The 9,411-nt window shown below is 37.7% G+C and overlaps 1 protein-coding gene across 2 annotated transcripts; it reads left to right on the forward strand.

Annotated features, from left to right (window-relative positions):
- The first annotated feature begins 117 nt into the window (after window positions 1-117).
- Window positions 118-7,952, forward strand: LOC113117035 (kanadaptin-like). 2 transcript variants are annotated; one of them, XM_026285403.1, is made up of 14 exons: window positions 118-971; window positions 1,697-1,892; window positions 2,398-2,526; window positions 2,601-2,661; window positions 2,867-3,006; window positions 3,408-3,568; window positions 3,639-3,708; window positions 3,802-3,994; window positions 4,850-4,952; window positions 5,053-5,260; window positions 5,519-5,617; window positions 5,808-5,878; window positions 6,331-6,400; window positions 7,084-7,952. In XM_026285403.1, exons 1-14 carry the CDS (start codon window positions 162-164, stop codon window positions 7,131-7,133), a joined length of 2,361 nt encoding a protein of 786 aa, XP_026141188.1. In that variant the 5' UTR covers window positions 118-161; the 3' UTR covers window positions 7,134-7,952. The 2 variants fall into 2 exon arrangements, with proteins under 2 accessions (XP_026141188.1, XP_026141190.1); XM_026285405.1 differs by having other exon boundaries at window positions 4,853-4,952.
- The last annotated feature ends 1,459 nt before the right edge of the window (window positions 7,953-9,411 follow it).

The following is a 9,411-nucleotide window of genomic DNA, read 5'->3' on the forward strand; positions in this document are numbered from 1 at the left end:
TATATAAAATGCAAACAATTACTATGCATACATATTAAGATATGTTTATACATTTACTGATATAAACTAAAGAAGATTTATCTATATTACAAATTATAGACTACAGGATCGGAATCATTAAAGTGTTACACCAAACACACCATATCGTGAAGAGTGAGCGCATGATGGAGTCTGAATGCAACGAAGAGATTGAAAATAATCACACTGAAATGGACACAGAGAAGAGCTCGGACCCTGGGAACGTGCAAAGTAGTGATACGAAACAGGACATCACAAGCACTAATGAAAACACAGATGATCCTTTTAAGAAACCGGATATTTTTGTGGCTCCATTGCTCACAGTGAAGAAGTCAGGAGGATTAAACTCAAGCAAGAAACTCGCAGAGGAATTAAACGGCAGCAGATCGGAGAATAAAGACACAGATCTTGATACTAAACATAAGCAGCCAACTGAAAAACCCACAGAGACTTTAATTGACCCGTCCGATCAGCCATCATCCGAGAGATCAGAGGCAAAGAAGGTCCAGCCCAAACCAAAAGACATCCGACAAAAGATCCCTGCCAGTGTCAAGCTACCCCCGGCGGGTAAATTTCCTCCGCTCCCATACACCGAGCCCCCGTGGGGCTCTGTTCCTGACATCAGCTACTCGTTTGAGCTGCTGAAAAACGGGGCGATCCTAGATGCGGTCCCACTGACCCAGAGTAGTTACTTTGTGGTGGGTCGGTTGCCAGTGTGTGATGTGTCTCTGGAGCACCCGTCCATCTCCCGCTACCACGCCGTGGTGCAGTACCGAGGCAGAGCTGGGCAGGACGGGGTCGTAGGAGAGGAGAAGGGCTTTTATGCCTATGATCTGGGGAGCACTCATGGGACTTTTGTGAATAAGAACAAAATACCGCCTAAAACATACATAAGGCTACGAGTGGGACATGTTTTGAAGTTTGGAGGAAGCACAAGACTCTTTATTTTGCAGGTATGTATTTATTAGTCAAGTCCTAGTGGTTAAAGAGTTTGACTCCTAACCCTTGAGTTGTGAGTTTGAGTCTCGGGCCAGCAAAACCACGACTGAGGTGCCCTTGAGCAAGACACCGAACCCCAAACTGCTCCCCGGGTGCCACAGCATAAATGGTTGCCCACTGCTCCGGGTGTGTGTTCACAGTGTGTGTGTTTACTGCCATGATACTAAATGATTACCATGTTCATGCACCATGGTTTTGAAAATGTACTTGTCCATAAAACATGGTACCTTTTGTGGCTTTAATAGCTGTATTAACAATGGTTTTCACCAGAAACTGTGGTTAACAATTCAAACTTACCAAAACATATGTAACTCAGAAGTTGCTAGTAAATTTCACAATTAATTACAATGAAAAACGGCAAGTAAAATTAAATTAGACATTATTTTTTTTAAGAAATAGTTGTTTTTTCCTCTTATTCTCTTTTGTAAAACATATTCCAGTAGTTTGTTTTATTTACAACTTAAAATTTAGAATACATATATTTATATATTTTTTTACGGTGTTGTCCAGTAGTTGATGAAATTCAAAATGTGTTATTTTTTTATTATGTAAGTAACACCTAACCAATATTTTGCCCCATTTATGAGATAAATCAGACCTCATAAATAGATTTAACTCATCCGCTTCAGTATTATTGCTTGAACTAGCTTGGATTATACCAGATTCCCTCTTTTCTCAGGGTCCAGAGTTTGATGAAGAAGCAGAATCTGAACTGACGGTGACAGAGCTCAGAGAGCGTGCTAGAAAACAGAGAGAAGAGCTGGAGAAGAGGATGATGGGTGACGGCTCAGATGAGGAGGAAGAGAAAGAGGACAGTGAAGCCAGTGCTACAACGAGAAGCTCCTCAGAAGATACCGGCTGCTCTTGGGGAATGGGTAACAAAGACAACAGATGATCCTTAATCTATTGGGCCTCATTTACGAAACGAGCGTACAACAGAAAATTGGGTTCGTCGTTTGAACTCTGTCAATCATTTAATGGAAGTGGATGGGAATCATGGCTTTGAGAGTAAAAAAAAAACATACACTAACAAAACCAAATTAAACCTTGTGGCTCGTGATGATACATTTATGTTTAAAGACACAAACCGATTGGTCTGTGCAAGAAACTGAACAGTATTTATATTGTTCTTTACCTCGGATTTTGACCGCAATTTTTGAACTGTCCCTTTAACGGGTATTTTTGGAGTAAGATCAATTTCTGTCATGAGATTAATTTTTCTTTTTGGCCAGGTTTCGTTTCTCCATGTCGTAAACTCTAGGGGGAAGGCTTCTAAACCGGGGTGTTTTAAGGGGCGTGTTATTCAAATGATGATTGTGAGGCCCATTGTATCTACCTGTTCTCAGAAAACTTTCACATTGTTTTGTTTTGTTTTTTTAGATGAAGAGCCAGTGCCAGAAGAGGACGAGAATGAGGAGAATCCATTTGCCACAGAATTTCAAGAGGATCAGGAAGCAGCATACTTAAAAGATCCTAAAAAGGCATTACAGGGATTTTATGACAGAGAAGGTAAAATAATTAGATTCATATGAAGAATCTTGATTTCTTTACCACGTAAACATTATTTTAACTGTTTATTTCAGGAGAAGAACTAGAGTTTGAGTATGAAGAACAAGGCCATGGTACATGGCTCTGCAGAATTAAGTAAGCACTTAATTTCTGTTTGCAACCAAACCACATTTGCGCCTTTCTTTATTTTTAGCAGTTTATCACCAGCTATGACTAGTGGCAAAACTATACTGAAATACACAGACTGGTTGATCTTATGTTGTAAACTTTACTTATGAAAAAGTATACAAGTAATTTTGGTGACATTAACATAGAAGTTGGAATTTGAAAATACTTTTAGGTTGCCAGTGGATGATGCTCTGGGCAGGCAGTTGGTGGCTGAAGTGACCCACTCAGGGAAAAAGAAAGAAGCAGCCATCCAATGCTGCTTAGAGGCCTGCCGCATTCTGGAGGCCCGTGGTCTTCTGAGACAGGAGGCAGGTAGGTAAACATCAAACTGTCATTATTGACAGATTTATTACTGGAGCTGTCAAATTTAAACTTTTTTTTTTTTTTTTTTATCACCATGATGTTAAAATTAAATATACAAAATCTTTGATGTTGTATTTAGGGTGGAATTTTTGTAACCGTAAGTGATTGGATCTTAGAAGTTTGTTGGTTTTAAATTGCTAGTCTCTTTAATAATAATGTTTTGTTGAAACAGCAAAATAATCCAGTCAGTGTTATTAGTGGTAATTGTCTTTAAGAACCTGTAATAATGCTGACAGGTCAATAAAAATTGGGGAAATTCTTTTATCATTGTTTTTTTATCAGTTTTATTTTTTTGCCTGCATTTACAGTCCTCTTAGAAGCAGCCTCTTACAAGTTTAATCTCTTTACAGTGTCCCGAAAACGCAAGAAGAAGAACTGGGAAGATGAAGATTTTTATGACAGTGATGATGACACATTCCTTGACCGGACAGGAGCGGTGGAGAAGAAGCGGACTGAACGCATGAAGAAGGCTGGAAAGATTCAGGAGCGTCCTGTTACGTATGAATCACTGGTACGGATCCAGCTGCATATTTCATGTGTGTGCTGTACCTGGTATTGATGGAATATGCATTTTTTCCTAGCTAGCCAAACTGGCTGAGGTTGAAAAAGAGCTGGCTGAGACTGAGAATAGACTCAGTTCTTCTGGGAAAGGTAAATCTCTCTTTTTTGTATATATATATATATATTTGCCTCCGTATTTCATCATGTGTAAGTTTACACTTCATGCTTGTTGTCCTCCTTCAGGAGTCTCCAGTTCTTCGACAGAGGACCCTCTAGATGCTTTCATGAGCGTTGTACGCAGCGAGACGGCTCTGGATGGAGTGGAGAGAAAGAAGCTACATTTACATGTGGCCGAGTTGAAGAAGGAAGGTCAGAGACTGCGCAAGCTAGCAGATCTGGCCAAACCCACACAGCTGCCTTCATTACAGCCCAGCAGGTGAGCTCAGTGTTCCCTCCAGACAAGCTGGTCATTCCAATTAACTAAGGGTTTAGCTACTAATGTACAAAAGATGTGATTTCTAATTGCCTACTGCAGTCTCATGAAGATTTCTGTATCTCTCATCAGTTACGCTGCATGATTTCACAGGCCTGGTTTTGCAGTTTGAATGATTCAGATTTCTTTTTTGGCATAAATCTGTAAAGCAATGGGTTTGTGATCGTGGTGTAAATATTGTGAGAATAAATTCAGGAGAATTCTGAGAGTCACTCGCTGTTAAGATTTATTATTTGTGTAGGTTGTTCACAGGGCCCTGCAATTTCTGTGATGGAGTCATGGAATCCAGTCATAAAAATGAATTTATAGAACTTTATCATGTGAAATATCATGGAATTGGGATGAATAAATCAAAAATAGGGCTGTACCACAGAGTGTAAAAAGAATTAAAAAAAAAACACTGGATGTCATGACACGTCCTCTTTCTTCCGCTGTTGAAAAGTAAAGCCAAAATGACCCAAGATGATCTTCCAGTGTGTCATTAACTGTAAATTATTGTTTAAGAAATATCACAATTTAAATTAACTGGATTTCCACCGTTTTTTATATTCAATTTAAATAAAACTATGCAGAAAAATATAAATAGACTACACTGAATTTCTGGGAAAAAAGACATTTCAAAGGTCACTAATTTTAATAAATTCAAACATTTATTGAAGTTTTGTAAAGTCAACTGATTGCCTGAAGTTGATTATTAAAATGTAGTTAAACTAGAAAATATTTGAAAATATTAAAAAAAGAAGTAAATAAACTTAATAGGGGCCTAATTTTTATTTTATTTTTTAAATACTGATCTAGTAGTCAGTCCACGGACACTGAGAATCCTAAGAAGTTATCCCTGCCAATGTTTGGAGCTATGAAAGGAGGAAGTAAATTCAAACTGAAGACTGGAACAATAGGAGTGAGTCTTTTTAAATTTGTGTAGGAATAATATATATAATTGTAATATATGTCATTAGGCAATGTAATGCGTTCTCTCTCTCATTCACCTAAATATGCAGACGTTACCCGCAAAGCGAACAAATCTGCCTCCTGAGCTCTTCAACATGAAAGAAATGCCCTCTGTTGGTGAGGAAGAGGAAGAAGAGGAGGAAGAAAAAAGCGAGAGGATGGAGGATGCGGTCACAGATGGTGATATGGAGGTCGTTCAGTCTGCAGAGACCACCAGCTCAGAACACTCCAGTGAAACTCAGACACACCGCCCTAATGGTTAAACATTTACCAAAATAACTAATCACTGCCATAAAAGTGCTGTTGTGGGGTGGGGTTTGGTGAGGGGGTGGGGGGGGGGTTGCAATACAATATTCCCAGAGTAGTGTAATTCTATTTCTGACCACAAGACGTCAGTGTAGTGTGCTACACAGAGTCTAATTTTACTTGGCTTCCACTTTTGACAAAATCTAATCCATAATATTGGCATGTAATTAAAGCTAAGAGATATTTTCGCCAATATTTCTTTGTGTCTAGCTAAAGGAGACCAAGAGGACGAGCCTGCTAAGATAGTTGCATCTCACGAAAAACAGAAGTCTCCCCATCTTCAAGAGAAAAGTGCCTCTCGTCCAAAAGGTAGAATCACATATTCAGTGTGTATGGTTTCTTGCATTCTGTGGCATAATTTCTTTGAAATGTGAAGTGTGACTGTTTTAAAACATGTTTCTTCAATTAGTCCTGCTTCTAGTTTGACCTTTAAGTGGATTAAGGCAGTCTGAAAACAAATGTCTGATGCACTTTTTCTTTGTGATTCATATCCCAACAGAGGAAATTGACAATAGTGTCTCAAATGTTCCAAAGAAAAATACAAAGAAGAAAATGATTGGCCCCAGCAGAGTAAGTATTGAAGCTGTAAATAATTCTGCATATAAACCGCTCTACTTAAGACATAAGATATGTAACCAATGATGTTAACAAAATACAAGAAATTAACACATTTTTTTCACAAGAATGTTTACAAAAAGTATTTTGATATTTCCTGGTTGTCAGACGAGATATGTCCAAAGCAAATATGATTAATAACATGGTAGCTAGGTAGAAAAGAAATGACATATACAAAATACAACATTTGTTCTTTTCTGAAATATTGTATTAATATTTCAAATTATCACTGTTTTTAAAAGGTCATTCTGCTAGGTAGAACACTTTTGTGATCCTTAAGTGTGTAAATACTTTTTGGTATTACTTTATGGATCTGAACATGTAGAATTTCTCTATAACTTACAATAAGGTTCTAGAATTATTTTTCTCATGCTTTAATATTTATACATTTCTACCTTTATTTCTAGCCTCCTGTGACCATGTCTAAGCAGTACCCAGAAGATGACCCAGACTACTGCGTTTGGGTTCCTCCATCAGGTAAATAGCTGCCTCTCTTCACCCCGAATGGCTGTGATACAATTAAGTCCAAAACAAACAAAAAAACCTTTGCGCAGTTAGAAATATGCATCAAAAATCAAGCATTCTTGGCACTGAACCCTTTTAATCTCAATTTACAGGCTTTCACTGAAAGTGAAACATTATTTTCAGTGAGTGTTAGCTTTTGATCTTAGGACACTTCAAACACCGTTCTGACATTTCTGAGCATTAGAGAAGTTGCATTATGGGAAAACACATTAATTCCAAGGCATTTATTTTAAAGTCAGGAGGTTATTATAAGATAAGGTTTTCTGTTTTTAAGAACAGAAGAGAGAATGGGATCCAGTTTCTGCCAGAATCCATTTTTGTTGGTATGGTGCTTAAATTGTTATCATGTTAAGCTAACAAATGGCCCTTGTTACTTTACTGTATTAGCCATATGGCTATCTATGACCTTATCAAAAGTTAAGACATAATGTGTTCTTTAATCTGCTTTGAAAGAATTTTTGCTCAATGTAGACTACTGTTCAAAAGCTTGGGGTCACATTTATCTAAGTATCCTAAAAATGCATCCCAGTATTCACACAAATATTAACTAAATATTTATTGAGCACCAAATCAGCACATTGGAATTTTCTAATGGAAAAATTGATTTATTTATCCCGCGTGTCTGTTGTGAACAGGTCAGACTGGTGATGGTCGGACACATCTAAACGATAAGTATGGATACTGAATACAGGAAGGAAAGTCCATCCTCTCTGGATCAGGAATGGAATCAGCCCAAACGTTCATCTTAACCCTTGGAGTGGACAGATTATTCTATTGTTTTCATGGACAAGCTAGTAGATTCTGTTTTGCTGCTTATTCAGTTCGAAATGTATTCCATTTGATGATATATTTTCGTCAAATACATCATGCCACTGTAATGTCAGTCCACTTATGCTTAAGCACTTCTGCTGTTCTGGGATCATTTAAACAGGCTTAAGTGAGCTCATTGACCACTCAATCCGCTGTTCTGGGTCATTCTCGGAACAACGGCGGACTCCCTCCTCAGTTTGGCTGAGTGGCCACGCTCCGTATGGCGAGAGCTCCTGTTGGATGCGGTTCTGTTGACTGCTAACGATGCCTCCTCAGAGAGAGGCGGCTTTACCAGCCATCTGGACACTTGCTTGGCATTCTAGGATTTGGAGCAAGCTGTTAATGAATCAGTCTGTGGGCGTGTGTGTGTGTTTGCAAGAAGGGGAGTTAGAGTGAGCTCCGTGTACATTATTTATGTGCATATTCACTTCTCTTAATATTGATGAAGACGAGTGACTCAGTGTTGGTGATGTGGACTGTATGTGTGTGTGTGTGTGTGTGTGTGTGTGTTGGCATCTCCGAGGATGGATTAGGCTCCCCACATTCGCTACTACGCACTGTTCTCTCTGTTTATTCACCGCTTTTAGTGCTTTTGAATTCTCCATTGTTTGGAGAAAATGATTAATCACATACAAAATGTGTTTTTTGTTACTTATATTTTGTAAAAATAAACATTTATGCTGTGTCTCATCAACTTGGGGTCTTGTGTTGAGTGTTTGGGGTATTTTAAGTCATAACCCTATTAAACCCGTCATATTTGCTAAACACATTTCTATGGCCTCTAAATGATCAAAAATATCAAATGCTTTCTGAACAACCTGTACACAAAATGCATGCCTTAAAATGTATAGTTTTTTTTTTTTTTTTAGGAAAAAGTCATTTAGAGTAATTCTAAAAATCATTTTCCTCTTCAGGTCATTGAACGTGATTTTTATTTTTTTTAGTTTTTTGTCAAATTGTTCAGATTTTATGAATGAATAAATAAATATTGTAAGTAGTATTGTTACAAGCTTGTTAACTTAAGGGGGAAAAGTTTATTTATTAAATTATATCTATATTTAAATATATTTATGAAAAAAAAAAGTGTTCAGGCATGTCTCTGGATACACAGTTTAACCCACTGGCAAAATGAAGGAGCACCAAACCCACCAGTAAACTTGCTTAAATTATCATGTTTTTACATTATCTCTGATCTATTATTAATTAATAATAATAAATGTATATATATATATTTATGTGTGTATATATTTATGTGTGTGTGCAAAAAAAGCCTCCAACACTAGCTTGCTGTATTCTTTTTCTATTCTATCTGTTTTATTTTTATTATATAATTTAAAAAAAAATGTTACGTGTACTGGGTTAAGCTAACTGAGACTTGTTATAGCACTTGCACTTCATTGCTATTTTGTTAATTTTGATTGCATCCTCATTTGTAAGTCGCTTTGAAAAAAAAGCATCTGCTAAATGACTAAATGTAAATGTTAATGTAAGTATGTGATTAATGCAGTAAGGCAATGACTGCCTTAAGTCTGGATCTCATAGACATCACCAGAGACTGGGTTTCCTACTTTGTGATGCTTTGCCAGGCCCTTACTGCAGTTGACTTCAGTTATTGTTTGTTTGTGGGTCTTTCTGCCTTTGTCTATAACAAGTTAAATTCCTGCTCAAATGGGTTGAGATCAGGACATTGACTTGGCCATTGCAGAATATTCAACTTTTTTACCTTCAAAGACTCCTGGGTTGCTTCTGCAGTATGTTTTGGGTTATTGTCCTTATGTACTATGAAGCATTGTCTAATCATCTTTTCTGCAGGTCGAATCTGGGAAGAGAGTATATCCCAGACAGCAAGTAGTTTCGGCCCAGGTCAGGCCCACATCTGGCCCACCACTATGTTGATGTCTGGGATCCCTATACTACAGAATTAATCCGGCTGCTTCTGTCCTCATCATCACTAAATACCACTAAAAACCCAATGGCACTGGAAGCCATGAACGCTCATGCCTCACACTGCTCCACCATGTTTGACAGATGATGTTGTATGCTTTGGATCATGAGCTGTTCCAAGGCTTCTCCATACATTTTTCTTCCTGTCATTCTGGTACAGAGGTTGATCCTAATTTCAGCTGTCCAAAGAATGCTTTTCCAGAAGACTT

Source organism: Carassius auratus, chromosome 17, assembly GCF_003368295.1.
Source record: "Carassius auratus strain Wakin chromosome 17, ASM336829v1, whole genome shotgun sequence".
Taxonomy (NCBI): Eukaryota; Metazoa; Chordata; class Actinopteri; order Cypriniformes; family Cyprinidae; genus Carassius; species Carassius auratus.

What these genes read in the sequence shown, in the direction of transcription:
- LOC113117035 (XM_026285403.1), top strand. Translation starts at nt 162, where the DNA reads ATGATGGAGTCTGAATGCAACGAAGAGATTGAAAATAATCACACTGAA. An exon ending in CAAGACTCTTTATTTTGCAG is followed by an intron (nt 972 to 1,696) that starts GTATGTATTTAT and finishes CTCTTTTCTCAG; the next exon opens with GGTCCAGAGTTTGATGAAGA. An exon ending in GGGATTTTATGACAGAGAAG is followed by an intron (nt 2,527 to 2,600) that starts GTAAAATAATTA and finishes TGTTTATTTCAG; the next exon opens with GAGAAGAACTAGAGTTTGAG.